This window comes from Acinonyx jubatus, chromosome B3, assembly GCF_027475565.1.
Source record: "Acinonyx jubatus isolate Ajub_Pintada_27869175 chromosome B3, VMU_Ajub_asm_v1.0, whole genome shotgun sequence".
Taxonomy (NCBI): Eukaryota; Metazoa; Chordata; class Mammalia; order Carnivora; family Felidae; genus Acinonyx; species Acinonyx jubatus.
This window is the reverse complement of record NC_069386.1, coordinates 46,997,464-47,015,220: the sequence shown is the minus strand read 5'-3', so window position 1 is coordinate 47,015,220 and position 17,757 is coordinate 46,997,464. Positions and strand designations below refer to the sequence as shown.

General features: G+C 35.7%; 1 protein-coding gene across 19 annotated transcripts in view; it reads right to left on the bottom strand.

Annotated features, from left to right (window-relative positions):
- ZNF280D (zinc finger protein 280D) overlaps positions 1-17,757 on the bottom strand; it is a 375,018-nt gene that overhangs the window by 162,758 nt on the left and 194,503 nt on the right. For all 19 annotated transcript variants that reach the window (XR_008299158.1, XR_008299156.1, XR_008299157.1 and 16 more), the window contains 2 exons: positions 17,529-17,668; positions 11,607-11,724 (listed from right to left, as the gene is read on the bottom strand). Coding sequence is in view for 15 of the 19 variants with exons in the window: in XM_053223975.1 (XP_053079950.1) it covers positions 11,607-11,724; positions 17,529-17,668 (258 nt within the window). In the remaining 4 variants the exon portion in view is untranslated. The remainder of the gene's footprint in view (positions 1-11,606; positions 11,725-17,528; positions 17,669-17,757) is intronic.

The following is a 17,757-nucleotide window of genomic DNA, read 5'->3' as shown; positions in this document are numbered from 1 at the left end:
AAATAACAAGTGTTGATGAGGATGTGGAGGAAAAGGAACCCTCATGCATTGGTAGGAATGCAAGCCAGTGCAGCCACTTTGGAAAACAGTGTAAAGGTTCCTCAAAAAACTAAAAATATAATTACTGTATTATCCAGTAATGCCACTACTGGGTATTTACTCAAAGAATGCAAAAACAAAAATTCAAAAAGATGTATGTTTATTGCAGCATTATTTACAATAACCAAAATATAAAAGAAACCCAAGCATCCATCCACAGATGAATGGATAAAGAAAATGTGACGTATATATATACACAATGGAATATTAGCCATAAAAAAGAATGAAATCTGAACTTTTGCAACAACACAGATGGACCTAGAGGGTACAATGCTAGAGTGAAATAACTCAGTCAGAGAAAGACAAACACCATATGATTTTATTCATATGTGTAATTTAAGAAACAAAACAAATGCATAAAGAAAAAAAGGAGAGAAAGAAATAACCCAGATTCTTAAATATAAAGAACAAACTGGTAGTAGCCAGCAGGGAGGTGGATGGGGAATGGGTGAAATAGGTGAAGAGGATTAAAAGTACACTTATCATGAAGAGTACTGAGTAACATATAGAATTTTTGAATCATTATATTATACCCCTGAAACTGATATAACACTGTATTTAATTATATTTGAAATTTTTTAAAAAGTAATTTAACTTTTGGGTGAGGAACTAAAATGGCAGCATAGTAGGACTCTAGGCTCCTCTTGTCCCTTGAACACAACTAGGTAACTATAGCATCATTCTGAATACTCAAGAAATTGACCTGAGGACTGACAGAACAAACACCACAACTAGAGGGAGAGAAGAGGTAGGTAGGTACACCACATCTAGGTAGGTAGGAAGCACAGAGACTTTGGGGGAGAAATGGACTGCAGGTGCTGCAGAGGGGAGGGAGCCCTGGTGGTGGAGAGATGAGAAAGAGAGGGGAGGGAGAAAGAAAGAAAAAGAAAAGAACACACAGGGGAATGCACAAAAACACTTCCCCAAAGCCATTGGCCGGGAAAAGGAGACGGGCGGATTTTCCTAAGTTTTTGCAATCAGCGGAGCTTGAAGACAGGAGTTTTAAAGGTCAGCAGGCTTGATGAGAAGGCAGGCAAACAAATCTGGGGCAGACAGTGACATCTGAGGAATGCCCAAGGCACACAGTGGGGAAATTGTTCACTTGTGGGGCGCATCTGAGAGAGGTAGCTTTTGGAGAGGCACCTCTCACGGGCCAAAAGAGCTGGGAGTGCCATTTCCCTACCCTGCCCCTCAGCATAGGCACAGAGCCACCTGCCAAGGGAAGCTTGGACCCAACACTGGCTGCCTACCCTGTGCACCTTGGCCTCTGGCAACTGCCGTTCTTGGTCAAACCCGCATCAGTCCCAGGGCAACAAGACCTTTCGCCAGGAGGTCAGCACAGGCCATGCCCACACCACATCCCTAAAGTTTGGAGTTTTAGAAGTCAGAAGGGTTGGCTGGGATAGAGCCCTAAGTACACTGCACTGCTCCTGGCAGACAAGCAACCCAGGGACAGACAGCATGAAAATGGCAATCTGAAAAATGCCTGGGACACAAGAAGGGAAACTACCTGCTCTTCTGAGAGTGCTTCCCTGATAGCAGCAAGCTCGGAGACCCCTCTCTGGGGACAAGAGAGCACACTGGCACCATTTCTCTCCCCAAGTGTCAGCATAAACCACCTGCAGTAAACAGCATAGTGCCTACACTGACTGCCTAACCTGCTTACACCATGCCCTGCACCGCCCCCCAGCACTCTGGTGAGACTTCCCTTCTTGGGCAAGCATGCTTCAGTACCAGTGCAGTCGGCCGTTTCCCCAGAAGACCAGCAGAAACCCCGCAAACATCACGTCCCCTGGCCAGACAGTTCTGCAAGGCTTCAGTTCTAGAGGAAGTTGTTAAAACTCACCACACTCTGTTCCAGGTGCAAACAATGCTCACTGCAAGCAAACAGAACCTCTGAAGATGATTGGCCTAAAGGACATAGTAGCCAAAACACAGCAGTGAAGTGCACACAACACACACCAGAGACACTCCCTGAGGCGCCAAGCTCTGAACACTATATGACCTCTTCTTCATAAAGCCATTGGTCTCAGAAACAGGAAATATAACAGGCTTTTCTAACACACAGAAGACAGAGACCTAGATAAAATGCCATGACAGAGGATTTAATCCCAAATGAAACAACAAAAAGTCATGGCCAGAAATTTAATCAAAATAGATATAATATCCCTGATAGAAAATTTAAAGCAACAATCATACAATACTTGCTGAGCTTGAAAAAAGGGAGACCCTTACCTGAGATAAAACTGTTAAAAAACAATCAGTCAGAAATGATAAATGCAATCTGAAAACAAACTGAAACAAACTGGATGCAGAGAACACATGGATGGAAGAAGCAGAGGAACAAATAAGTGATACAGAAGATAAAATAATAGAAAATAATGAAGCTGTACAAAAGAAAGAAAGAAAGAATTATGGAACATGAGAATAGACTTAGGAACTCAGTGACTCCATCAAACATCATAACATTCATATTATAGGAATCCCAGAAGGAGAGAGAAAAGGGGGGAGAAAATTTATTTGAGAAAATAACAGCTGAAAACTTCCCTTATCTGGGGAAGGAAAGAGACATCCAGATCCAGGAAGCACAAAGAACTACCATGAAAATCAATAAAAGCAGGTCAACATCAAGACATATTGTAATCAAATTTATAAAATATAGCCAAAAAAAAAAAAAATCCTAAAAGCAGCAACACAAAAAGTCCCTACCTTACAAAGGAAGATCCATAAGTCTAGCTTCACATCTCTCCATAGAAACTTGACAAGCCAAGTTTGTCATGTGGCATGATAAATTCAAAGTGCTAAATGGGAAAAATCCGCAGCCAAGAACACTTTACCCAGCAAAGCTATCATTCAGAATAGGAGAGATAAAGAGTTTCCCAGACAAATAAAAACTAAAGGAGTTCGTGACCACTAAAATAGCCCTGCAAAAAATATTAAAAAGGGACTTTTCAAGTGGAAAAGAAAGACTAAAAGTGACAAAGACAAGGAAGGAACAGAGAAAATCTCCATAAACAATGACAAAACAAGTAATACACTGCTACTAAATATATACCTATTAATAATTACTCTAAATGTAAATGGACTAAATACTCCACAAACAAAAGACATAGGGTGTCAGAATGGGTAAAAAAAAAAAAAGGTACTGGGGTGCCTGGGTGGCTCAGTCAGTTCAATGTCCAACTCTTGATTTCAGCACAGGTCATCCAGGGTCAGGGGACTGAGCCCTGCATTAGGCTCCACACTGAGTGTGGAGTAAGATATTTTCTCTCTTCCTCTGCCCCTCTCCCCACTCATGTATACTCTCTAAAATGATAAAAAAAATTTTAAAAAATAGGGGCACCTGGGTGGCTTAGTCAATTAAGTGTCCAACTTCGGCTCAGGTCATGTTCTCACAATTTGTGATTTCAAGCCCCAAATCGAGCTCTCTGCTGTCAGTGTAGAGCCTGCTTCAAATCTTCTGTCCCCCTCCCTCTCTGCCCCTCCCCATCTTGTGCTCTCTCTCTCTCAAAAATAAACAAACATTTAAAAATGTTCATTAAAAAAATAATAAATAGGGGTGCCTGTGTGGCTCAGTTGGTTAAGCGTCTGATTTTAGCTCAGGTCATGATCTCACAGTTCATGAGTTTGAACCCCGCATTGGGCTCTGTGCTGACAGCTTGTAGCATGGAGCCTGCTTCGGATTTTGTCTCTCCCTCTCTGTCTGCTCCTACCGCCTCATGCTGTCTGCCTCTCAAAAAATAAGTAAACATTTTTAAAAAATTTTCATGAGTTTGAACCCCGCATTGGGCTCTGTGCTGACAGCTCGTAGCATGGAGCCTGCTTCGGATTTTGTCTCTCCCTCTCTGTCTGCTCCTACCCCCTCATGCTGTCTGTCTCTCAAAAAATAAGTAAACATTTAAAAAAAAATTTTTTTAATAAATAAATAATAGCAAGACCCTACTAAATACTGCCTAAAAGAAACTCATTTTAGACCCAGACACTGGTAGTTTGAAAGTAAAGGATGGAGAAATATTTATCATGCAAAAGAACATCAAAAGAAAGCCAGAAGAGCAATACTTATATCAAAGAAATTTGGTTTTAAAACACAGGCAATAACATGAGATGAAGAAGGGCACAACAGAATAAAAGGGACTATCCAACAAGAAAATCTAACAATTGTAAATATTTATTACCCCAACATGGAGATACCCAAATATATAAAACAATTAATAACATAAAGGAACTAATAATAATACCATAATTGTAGGAGATTTTAACACCCACTTACATCAATGGACAGATCATCTAAGCAGAAAATCAACAAGGAAAAAGGGCTTTGAATGTCACACTGAACCAGATGGACTTAACACACATATTGAGAACATTTCATCCTAAAGCAGCAGAATACACATTCTTTTCAACTGTACAAGGGACATTCTCCAAAAGAGATCACATACTAGGTCACAAATCAGGCCTCAACCAGTACAAAAAGACTGAGATCATATCAGGCGTATATCCTGATTACAATGCTATGAAACTTAAGGTGAACTACAAAAAAAAATTTGGGAAGACCTCAAATACATGCCACTGAACAACGAACGGGTCAACTAGGAAATCCAAAAGCAAATATAAAAAATACAAGCGAACAAATGAAAATGAAAACACAATGGTCTAAAACCTCTGGAATGTACCAAAACTGGTCATAAGAGGGAAGTTTACACTGGCTCCTGGGTGGCTCAGTCAGTTAAGCATCCAATTCTAAATTCAGCTCAGGTCATACTCACAGTTCTTGAGACTGAACCCTACATCAGACTCTGCACTAACAGTGCAGAGCCTGCTTGGAATTATCTCTCTTCCCCCACATCCCCTCCCCCCAAAAAAAGACATTAAAAAAAATAAACTTAGTTTAAAAAAGAGGGAAGTCTGGCCTACCTTAAGAAGCAAGAAAAATCTCAAATAAACAACCTAACCTTTTACCTAAAGGAGCTAGAAAAAGAACAACAAACGAAACCAAAAGCCAGCAGAAGGGAAATAATCATCAGAGCAGAAATAAATGATAAAGAAACTAAAAAAAATATTAGAACAGATCAATGAAACCAGTACCTGGTTCACTGAAAAAAAAAAAAAATCAATGAAATTGATAAACCTCTAGTCAGACTTATCAAAGAAAAAAGACTCAAATTAATAAAATCACAAACAAGAAAGGAGAAATAACAACCAATACCACAGAAATACCAACAATTATAAGAAAATATTATGAAAAACTATATGCCAGAAAACAACATGGAAGAAATGGATAAATTCCTAGAAACATATAAACTACCAAAACAGAAGAAGAAATAGAAAACTTGAACAGACCGATAACTAGCAAAGAAATTGAATCAGCAATCAAAAATTTCCCAACAAACAAAAGTCCAGGGCCAGATGCCTTCACAGGGGAATTTTACCAAACATATAAAGAAGAGTTAATACCTTTTCTTCTCAAATTATTCCAAAAAACAGAAACAAAAGGAAAACTTCCAAATTTATTCTATGATGCCAGCATTACCCTGATAGCAAAACCAGACAAAGACTGCACGACAAAAGAGAACCACAGACTAATATCCCTGATGAACATGGATGCAAAAATTCTCAATAAAGTACCAGCAAATCAAATCCAACGGTACATTAAAAGAATCATTCACAACAATCAAGTGGGACTTATTCCTGGGATGCAAGCATCGTTCAATATTTGCAAACCAATGTGATACACCACATTAGTAAAAGAAAAGAACCATATGATCCTCTCAATAGCTGCAGAGAAAACATTTCACAAAGTACAATATTCATTCAGGATAAAAACCTCAACAAAGTCGGTTTAGAAGAAACATACTTTAACATAATAAAGGTCACATACAAAAATCCCACAGCTAGTATCATCCTCAACGGGGAAAAACTGAGAGCTTTTCCTCTACAGTCAGGAGTAAGACAAGGATGCCCACTCTCACCACTTTTATTGAACATAGTAATGGAAGTTCTAAGCACAGCAATCAGAAAACACAAAGAAATAATGGAAGTCCAAATTAGCAAGGAAGAAGTCAAAGTTTCACTATTTGTAGATGACATGATACTGTGTACAGAAAACCCAAAAGACTCCACCAAAAAACTGCTAGAACTGATACACAAATTCAATAAAAAATGAATGTAGAGAAAACTGTTGCATTCCTATACACCAATAATGAAGCAGCAGAAGGAGAAATCGAGAAATCAACTCCATTTATAACTGCACCAAAAACAATAAGATACCTAAGAATAAACCTAACCAAAGAGGTAAAAAGATCTATATGCTGAAAATTACAAAACACTGATGAAAGAAACAGAAGATGACACCAAGAAATGAAAAAAACATTCCATGTTCATGTATTGGAACAACAAATACTGTTAAAATGTGTATATTACCCAAAGCAATCTACACATTCAATGCAATCCCTATCAAAGTACCAACAACATTTTTCAGAGCTAGAACAAACAATCCTAAAATTTGTATGGAACCACAAAAGACCCTAAATAGCCAAAGCAATTTGAAAAAGAAAAGCAAAGCTACAAGCATCACAATTCCAAACTTCAAGTTATAATACAAAGTTGTAGTGATCAAAACAGCATAGTAGTGGCACAAAAAGACACACAGATCAATGAAACAGAACAGAAAACCCAGAAATAAACCCACAATTATATGGTCAATTAACCTTTGACAAAGCAGGGAAGAATATCTAATAGGAAAAAGAGAGTCTCTTCAACAAATGGTGCTGGGAAAACTGGACAGCAATATGCAAAAGAATGAAACTGGACCACTTTCTTACACCATACACAAAAATAAATTCAGACTGGATAAAAGACCTAAATGTGAGACAGGAAACCATCAAAATCCTAGAGGAGAACACAGGCAGTAACCTCTCTGACTCTGGCCATAGCAACTTCTTTCTAGATAGGTCTCCTGAGGTCAGGGAAACAAAAGCAAAAATAAATTATTGGGATATCATCAAAATAAAAAGCTTCTGCACAGCAAAGGAAACAATCAACAAAACTAAAAGGCACCTATGAAATGGGAGATGATGTTTGCAGATGACATATCTGATAAAGAATTAGTATATAAAATCTATAAAGAACTTCTCAAACTCAACATCCAAAAACAAATCATCCCATTAAAAAATGGGCAGAAGACATGAATAGTCATTTGTCCAAAGAAGACATACAGATGGCCAACAGACACATGAAAAGATGCTTATTAATATCACTCATCATCAGGGAAACACAAATCAAAAATACAATGAGATATCATCTCATACCAGTCAGAATGGCTAAAATTAACAGAGGAAACAACAGGTGTTGGCAAGGATGCAGTGAAAAAGGAACCCTTGTACACTGTTGGTGGTAATGCAAACTGGTGCAGCCACTGCAGAAAACAGTATGAAGGTTCCTCAAAAAGTTAAAAATAACTACACTACCATCCAGCAATTGTACTAGTAGGTATTTACCCAATGGATACAAAAATAGTGATTTGAAGGGATGCATGCATGCTAATGTTTATAGCATCATTATCAACAATAGCCCAAATCTGGAGGAACCCAAATGTCCATAGACTGATAAATGGATAAAGAAGATGTGGGGTGTGTGTGTGTGTGTGTGTGTGTGTGTGTGTGTGTGTAATATAATACTACTCAGATATTAAAAAAGAATAAAATCTTTGGGCACCTGGGTGGCTCAGTCCATTAAGCGTCTGACTTGATTTTAGTTTAGGTCATGATCTCCCGGTTCATGAGATCGAGCCCCACATCAGCCCAGAGCCTGACTGGGATTCTCTCTCTCCCTCTCTCTCTGCCCTTCCCCTGCTAACGCACTCTCTCTCTCTCTCTCTAATAAATAAATAAACATTAAAAAAAAAAGAATAAAAAAATGAAATCTTGCCATTTACAACAGCATAAATGGAGCGAGAGTATTCTGCTAAGCAAAATAAGTCAGTCAGAAAAAGACAAATACGCTATGATTTCACTCATATGTGGAATTTAAGAAACAAAACAAATGAACATAAAGGAAAAAAAAAGAGGAGTGCCTGGGTGGCTCAGTTGGTTAAGTGTCTGATTTGATTTCCGCTCAGATCATCATCTTGGTTCATGGGTTGGAGCCCCACATGGGAGCTCTGCACTGACAGTGTGGAGCCTGCTTGGGATTCTCTCTCTCTCTGTGCACCACCCCCACCTCTCAAAATAAATAAATACACTTAAAAGAAAAAAAAAAACTTGAGGAAAATTCCTAAGTACAAAGTAGAAAAACTAATCTTAAACGATAATACTTCACTCATTCATATGAAAGAGCCCATGGCTTGTTGGCCTTTTGGCTAAGATCAAGGGTAAAATATGAAAGGACTCATAATGGAAGGAGTGTAGGCATAAAGGTTTTCAAATTATGTTCCCAGAGCCTAAAAGGCTCATTTTAGGGAATATAGAGGGTATGTCTAACAGAGAAACTCTTGTATATTTTATTTATTAGACTTCTGAATAAAATTTTTTTGCATAGGAATTTTACTCCTAAAAACAGTTTGAAAACCATCACCTGAAAGCCTTATTCAGAGCTTTAGCAAGAGAAATGGGGATATTTAGGCTATATAACCAGGCCAGGCAAAAGCTCTTTTTGAAAATAACATTCAACTGTACATGGTAATAAGCATTCTAAAACTGCACACCATATTTTCATTCTCTCAACTGTACACTGAAAGTAGGAGCAGTAAAGTAAATATATTAGAAATATTCCAGGGTTTTAAGTCAGAAAGTATAAGTTCAAATCGAGGCTCTGTCACTGACTAGCTATGTATTCTTGGTTTATTTAATTAACTTCTCTTGGCCTCAGTATCCTCTTTTGTAAAATAAGAGTTATAATGCCTTATTTTACAGAGCTGTTTTAAGATCAATTAAGATAATATATTTAAAGCACCCAACACAATATCTGACACACTGAAAGCATTCAATAATAAATGACAACTACTATCATTACTAAAAAAATATTTTGCATCTTAACTTACTTTTAAAAAGTACCCATACAATATATGGCACATAGAAAGCATTCAATAATAAATGGTAGCTGTTATCATTACTAATGAAATTATTCTGTATCTTACTTTAGAGGAAAAAAATTATTCTAATAGATTCACCTATCAACTTTTTAATAAGGGGAAACATGCGAGAAAAATAAAGAATATTATATTAGTTGGCTCCTCTGTTCATCCTGTGAAATAACATAAAAATGATTTTTTTTCCATCCTCAAGGCACATCATTATGGCTATAATATGGGTACCTGGAAAAGATTTGTGCAATCACCTCTTGTCAAATGGTTAGGTTACCTGAAAAGCCACTGAATGCTGATATTTTAATTATGCATCTGCTTACATAACAGGCTGGAGAGTAGAAACAGACTGTTTTACTATAAGAAATTTTTAATATAATAAAATCACTCTGCATTTAGGAGTTTTAAATTCTGACCCTTCAACTTATTTATCCCTGTTGTCTTTGGCTTGTGTTGTTTCCTATTCTGAACAGTTCTCTCTCTGCCAGTAAAAATCCTTTCAAGAACAAGCTCAAATCCAATCTTCTCCAAATATCCATGATCATTGCAGAGTAGTCAATCATACTACTGAACATAAAACACATATTATCATTCACACCAACTGGTGTCAAATCCTTTAAAGTTTGGGGCATGTGGGTGGCTCAGGTGGTTAGGCATCCAACTTCGGCTCAGGTCATGATCTCACAGTTCATGAGTTTGAGCCCCACATTGGGCTCTGTGCTGACAGCTCAGAGCCTAGAGCCTGCTTCAGATTCTGTGTCTTCCTCTTTCTGCCCCTTCCGTACTCAATGCTCTGCGTGTGTGTGTCTCTCTCAAAAGTAAATAAACATCAAAAAAATTTTTTATAAAGTTCATAATGCACTTTCATTTTATTTATCTTATTTGTGCCTGAAAAATCCCTGACTAAAGTAGAGTGAGAATTAAAATTATATCTCCTGATGGCTGACTCCAGGCCTGGAAAATAAATGCATTAAAAAAGAAAAATTAAATCTCCATTTTAATAATATGAGAAAACTGAAGTATAAAGACTTGATAAAGACTACAAAAATCTTAAGAACGGCAGTTTAAATCTACATCTTCTTCTTCATCCTACTTACTGTTCAGGCTAAACTCTCTCTGCAACAGAAAACTTACAGGTTGAGCAGGAGTCATTGTCCTTATCCCAAGAAGTTTCAAAAATTCACTTTTTCTATTAATAAAGTTTCTGTGTTTTAGAAAACCAGACTTAAGACAACAATTTTTCTTCTTCTTTCTTTTGGTTCTTACCTATTGTACTGACTATATTTTTATAAAGCATGTAAGTGACACACCAAGAAATGAATATGAACTCAATATTATCTAAATGAAAAAACATTTTAGGCACTAATATTACAATAAAAAAAATTGGAGGAGAGGAGTGCCTGGGTGGCTCAGTCAGTTGAGCATCCAACTTCAGCTCAAGTCATGATCTAGCGGTTGATAAGTTCTAGCCCCACATCAGGCTCTGTGCTAACAGCTGAGAGCCTGGAGCCTGCTTCGGGTTCTGTGTCTCCCTCTCTCTCTGCCCCTCCCCCGCTCATGCTCTGTCTCAAAAATAATCATTAAAAAAAATTTTTTAAAGTAAGTGTGCTTGTATTTCTGTCTTGCTTTAAAAAAAAAAAACAAAAATGGTTAAGAGGGTTTAGTAGATTCTCCACACAGATTTTTTAGTAAATAATCTAAAACTTCCCCTCAAATCTTACTTGTCTCTATTTAGTCAAATATCTGAAATATACCAAAACTGCTAAGATACAAAGCATAATTGCCTTCATTACAGGGAATTTTCAATTAGATGAAATTCTTTCATAGATTACTAATTTATTTTAGGTTAATGAAGAACTATGTTTTAGTATACAATCTAAGAACTTTAATTCTACTAAACAGAGAAATTTCATATTCCTCCAATGGGCATATACTGAGTACTGGCTATATACAAATTTATTGTACCACTTTATAATAGCATTCTATAATCATATGTAACTACAGTATCTAAAGGCTTTACTGAATAGAAAGACGCTAATCTAATTAGGAAATCAATTGTAACCATATACTTTTTCACACTAGTCATGGGAATTAATACTTCTTTTAACAGAGTATTTATGGTGTCAGAGGACTTCTATAACTTACAGAAATTATTTTATGATTTTTCAGCCCATTTTTAGTGCCAAGTAAGAACATTAGCCAATGTCTTATTAATAAAATGTCTTATTAATAAATAAAAAACAAATAAAAATAAAATGTCTTATTAATAAATAAAATTTTACTTAAAACCATCCAAGGGGGAAAAAAAGTCACCCAAGAAAGGTATTCATGAACTATTAGCGCCATTCTACCTTACAAGAAAGTCAATTACATATGCATATTCATCAAGTTTCTTCTTATAATTTTGTTTAAAAGTGCTAAAACCAACCTGGTATAGAAAGCGTCGGTCCCCCTTGGTAATGTGATGATCCTGTATCCTGGGTCAAATCAAATAGTAACTCTGAAGAATTATTAGACACAACTCGTGATGAGTTTGTTATATAACCCTGTTAAAATATTTCAAAGGAAGAATATTACATTTATTCAACATAGTTACAATTATTTTCTTTCATAAACTTTTCTAAAGGTAAACTTAACTGTATCTCAATATTGTAAGAATAGCTTTTGATGACTCAATTAGTAATTAATAAGTTATAAAACACAAAGGTAATTATTACTGTCAAAATTATCATCTAGTAAAACTGAAAGGAAGCTATTACTTACAGCTGATTTGTTCCTAACTAGCGAATTAAAACCGGGCAAATCTTAGTCTGATTTTTTTCAAGATCAAGGAAACATATACTTATTTTAAATCAATAGGATTGATACACTTTAGAGGGCTACTAAAAATGCAGTATTCCTATCAAAGAGCAAACAGTAAAACTTATCAAAATCTTTGGGTAAAAGGAAAACAAATATGAAAACATACTGACATAACTATAAAAGCTTCTGTATCTCTATAAACCCCCACCCCAAGACAAAATATCAGGGCAAACAAATTAGAAGTCAATCTGTAGTGCTGGGCATCAGGTTTAGGGATGAATATATCACATGGTTTGATTTTTGTAATCATCCTAATTGGAAAAATTTATAAGGCAAGGGTCAGGAAAAGAAAGAATGGGTGTCCCCCCACCCCCACCCTGCCCCGCCCCACTCTTCCTACCATTCCACAGAAAGCCATGCTAGACCAGGTAATCTTCCATTTCATAGGATAAATATGAAAGCTACCTGATCAACAGGGTAAACAAATAAGAAAGCCAGGCAAACAGGGTTTATTTAAAATGGAAACTGTTTATAGGAATAATCTGGACCAGCTGCTCTGCTCTTGGAAGCTATGGAAACAAGTGTGTAAGTAACTCAAACCACTTCTAAATTTTGAGAAATAACAGGTAAATTATCTTTATTTGGGCCTTAACAATGTAATATAAAAAATCAGTAATGTCATGACTTCACTGTAAAAAAGCACAATCTTATTTCATAATAAATATTTTCTCCCAATTTGCACTTAAAAAATAGAAAATATCCACATGTATTTAACAAAATAGTTCTTTAACAGAAATACAAAGTTAATATTGTTAATACTTTATTAGGAAAACAACTCTGGTTAATTAAGCTCAACAATTTCAGAGGGCAGGCACATAGTATTCAATAATAATTGATTAAAATAATTCTCCAACAGGGAATTTTTAATGTCTTAAAAAACAGTTCAAAAAGATATCAAATGGAATAGTAAGGGTGGAACAGACACTAGACTGAGATTCAGAAGACTGGCACATTTAACTATGTAACCTTGGGCAAGTCACTTCTGAGCTTCAAGTTATTCACCTATCAAACTGAAATAATGGCCACAACTGTGTTTTAAATGTACTTGTACTTCATGACACATGTATGTATTAAATCAAGTAGTTGTCACATTACTAATAAAAACCTAACGTTATACCCTATTTTATAAATAGGTAAACTAAGTTTAGGAGTGGTTACATAAGGCTTCCCAATACAGCTGCTTGTTGTTGATGTAGCTGTAATTAGAATCGAGGCCTTATTTCCAAGGCCTTATTTCCATTAGGCTATATCACGCTAACTTTATTATAAGTGATAATAATATATCCCTGCCATCTGCAAGAGATCTCAAAGAGATATTGAGGTATAAAGATATTCCATGAAAAAGTGTGCGTGCACACACCAAAAAATGAAAAACTGTAATTATAATTTATTAAAAGCAGTGGCTTCCTAACTTCAGAGTAAATTCCCTTAAATAGAGGGGTCTCAATTCATTCCAGAATATATGACATTCTTAACTTTGCAAATTAGAATCACTTGGAGAGTTTTTTACAATATTTCATCTGTAGGACCCACACAGACCAACTGGCACAATCTCTCCTTTTAAGAACTTACAAGATTGGGAAACACCAACTGAGGTGTTTTGATTTTAAAACTATGCCCAGAGAAATAAATATTCTCAGCTAGAAAAAGCTCTAGTTTCTAACTTTTATAACACTAACGTACAACCCTTCCTTTTGTTTTTCTTTCTTCTTCCTGGGTCCAAGTCAGAAAGATTTTTTATCAAACTGAATTAAATAACAAAGTTTCTTTTTCCAGTTTTCTATCCTGCAAAAGCCAACAACTTATGGAAAGTATACTGAGTTAATGTGATCCAACTAATACATTTCAAGTAGCTTTCCAACTTTTGAAATCCCAGAAATAACCTGCACAACCTTAGGATCCAAGATAGAGTCAGTGGTCTGGGTAAAATCTCTCACTTTAGAAATTAAGAAAATGAGGCTCAAAGAGGTTTTGACAATGCTAAGGAGCAAGGTTGAATCAGCATTCAAGTCTCGCTTCAATCTAAGTTTTTTAACTTAGAGCTGATATCACTATGAGTTATTATTTCAGATAATAATTATCTCAAGTCATTAACAACTCAGGGGACAGAAACATTTGCCCAAAGATATCCTTATTTTTTTATGATATATAACCTCTTCAAAATATAAGTGGGAGTTCAATTTACTTAGCCATAGATTTAAAAATCTACAGCCTTCCTTTTCATTTTTACATAAATTACAATTAAAATAACTTTTATGAAAAATAAAACCTCAGAATATCAATTTTAGTGCTAACAGATCTGCAGATTACCTAATAGTAATATGAAATACAGAAAAAATATATTATTCCTCACAAAAGTATTTGGATTCAGTGCTGGTTTTGAACTTGGACATCTGCAAGAAAATTTATAGGTGCTTTAGAAGTTTCCCTTATTGTCAAAAGAATAAACATTTTCATTAAAATTTATTATTTCTCTAAGGCCAGTGCCAAATAGCTTATGATAGATATACATGAAAAAAGCACTGAGTTAATTCAATTCCAACTAATAGCAAAGAACCTTTACATTTTGGGTAACCTTTTGTTTTAGTACTCTAACTCCTTGGTTTCAGGACCCCTTTAACACATTTAAAAATTACTGAGGGCCCAAAAGGTTTTATTTAGTTGGGTTATATCTATTGATATTTATAATATTAGACATTAAATATTTATTTTAAATAACAATAAACCCATTATAGATTAACATAAATAACATTTTTATGAAAAGTGACTATCCTACAACACATAAAAAATCAGTGAAAAGAATGGCACTGTTATACGTTTCTGAAAATCTTTTTAATGTCTGGCTTAATCAAAAACGGTTACAGATTCATATCTGCTTCTGTTTTCTATCTGTTAGAGTATGTTATTTTATTTGAAAAATATAGAGAAAATCTGGCTTCATAAAGATATATAGTTGAAAAAGGGAGTATTTTAATAGCAAGTTGGGATAACTATGGGTACACTTCTTTGATACCACACCAAAATTCAACACTGATATTTTCTTAAAGATTTACTGCAATGTGGAATCTGACTCCTTATCACTGAATTTTTTGTACTTTGTTAAAATAAAATCTATTAGTCTATCTTACACTTTGAATGATCTTTTACCCATGCATGATTTTATAATATCATGCACTGGTTATTTCAAAAATACTGGTTTCTGTGAATTATGATTATCTTCCAAATGTTAACAGAATTTACTATACAATAACAAAAAATCACATTTATTAACTGTACCACCCATCAGAGAAGTCTTTAAGTACTGGGAAGCTGTCAGATCATAGTGGCTGATACAAGTTTTCCAAAATTCTAATTTGTGCTTGAAAGCTCAATTTTATTATTGGGAAGAAATGCTATCAGTTATTTTCCTTTAAGTGTGCACTTTGTTCAGTTTTGAGGAAATGTCTACCAAATAACCAAAACTGAATAACTCACAATGTGCAGCAAACAAACTCTCAAGTGGCCTTTATGATCCCCACCCCATGGTGTTCATGTCCTGCATGATTCCCTTCCTTTTAGTGTGGGCAAGGCATGTGACTTGCTTCTCACCAAGAGAATACAACAAAGGTGACAGGATTACATGATTTTGTGTATGTGATTACATTACATTAGATCAGCATGGCATTCTGCTACATATTCTCTCTCGTGGGCTTTGAGCATGTAAGAAGCCAAACTGGGAAAACTCAGGTGGCAAAGCCAGCCAAAAGCCAGTCATTTAGTGAGATTCTCAGTCTGACAACCCTTAAGAAACTGAATGCTGCCAACTACCATGAGAACTTGGAAGCAGATAGGTCTCCAGTCAAGCTTCAGATGAGATCACAACCTCAGTGTCCACACCCTGAAAGTAGCTTCATGAGAACCTGAAGCAGAGGATTCAGCTAAGTCATGACCTGACTCCTAACCCACAGAAACTGTGAGACAATGTGTGTGGTTTTACACCATGAAGACTGTGATATTACTGATACACAAAAATAAATAATATACTATGGCTTGTCGTGCTTTCAAGTAAAAGTAGTCTTCTATTTTTTAGAAAGTGGGTAGTTTAGCTCACAACTGAATCACATAAGTGCTTTTCCTTAAGATAATCATCAAACTTTGGAAACAATAGTGCTTTCGCATACTATTTCATCACACAAAATATTTTGAAAAGACACATAGAAAGGTAGAGATTTAACAAAATTAATAACATTTCATCAAGGAAATTGAGCATGAATATTTTTTATTGGGAGTGCACAGTGGGGACGAATATAAAAAGTACTCATACAGCTTGGTACCACTGTCTTGATTTATACTAAGGCACCAGCAGTTTACCCACCATTACTTCTGCATCATCGGTGCATATATCAACACAGTAGGAAAGGCAAATCATGGGGGCGCCTGGGTGGCGCAGTCGGTTAAGCGTCCGACTTCAGCCAGGTCACGAAATCGCGGTCCGTGAGTTCGAGCCCCGCATCAGGCTCTGGGCTGATGGCTCAGAGCCTGGAGCCTGTTTCCGATTCTGTGTCTCCCTCTCTCTCTGCCCCTCCCCCGTTCATGCTCTGTCTCTCTCTGTCCCAAAAATAAATAAATGTTGAAAAAAAAATTTTTTTTTAAATAAAAAAAAAAAAAGAAAAGGCAAATCATGTCTTTGTATTATCATGAGAATAGTGTTGACTCTCAAAACCCATGGAAGAGTCTCAGAGGAACCCCAGGGACTGAAGACTATACTTTGAAAACTGCTACAGTAAGGCAATGGCTCCATTTTAAGTATATATTAAGTATACACACATACACACACGCACATACCTATATGTACATATGTATACAAATACATAGAAACTATGGGTTAGTCTGGATTGAAATTCTAGATCTATCATTTGCCATCTGTGTGACCTTAAATGAATTATTTAACCTCTGTGAGCCTCAATTTCCTCAACTATAAAACAGGAAAAATAATAATAGCGCCTCTTCACAGGGTCGTTTAAGACTTAAATGATTAATTTACAACAAAGCCTCATAAATATTACAAATATTAACTATTACCATTAACTATTACTTTTTGTTAAGAATTTTTTAAGTGAACTAAATTATGAAGGTATATTTTCAGAATAAAAAGCTACAATGTCTTCTCAAAAGTTTTCCAATTAAGAACTAAGAACATTTGACCCAGTTTACAATTTTTGCCATTATGCAATATTCGTAATACTTTTATTCATGTTTTGTTATCGCAAATTCCAATACCTTACTATTTAAGTGTGTTACCTGATTTAGGAACAGACTACATCAGTAGTTCCTTCCAATATTACTCCGGATACTGGCTGAGCTATCATATAGATAGTGACATTCCTGATGCTGATTATGCTTCTATTGGATGACTACCCACGACAATGCAGAATTTTAATTGGCATTGTTTATACTGATAAATAATATCCAATGTATCCCTGAGCTGTGTAGTTTTAGAAACACTTACAGGTTTAGACAAAGGCTGAACAATAACAGAACTATCTGAAGATCTAGATTCAGGATGAAAATTTACAGGCGAGGCAGCTACTGGATTTGATGCTGGGTTCGTGTAGTGTTGATTTGTAGGCTTGAATGTAGCAGTAATACCTGTATTTTAAAATTAAACAGTGCATTGAATATATTTAGATATAATCAATGATGTCAAAATACTTCACTTTAAAATAAAATACTAAAAT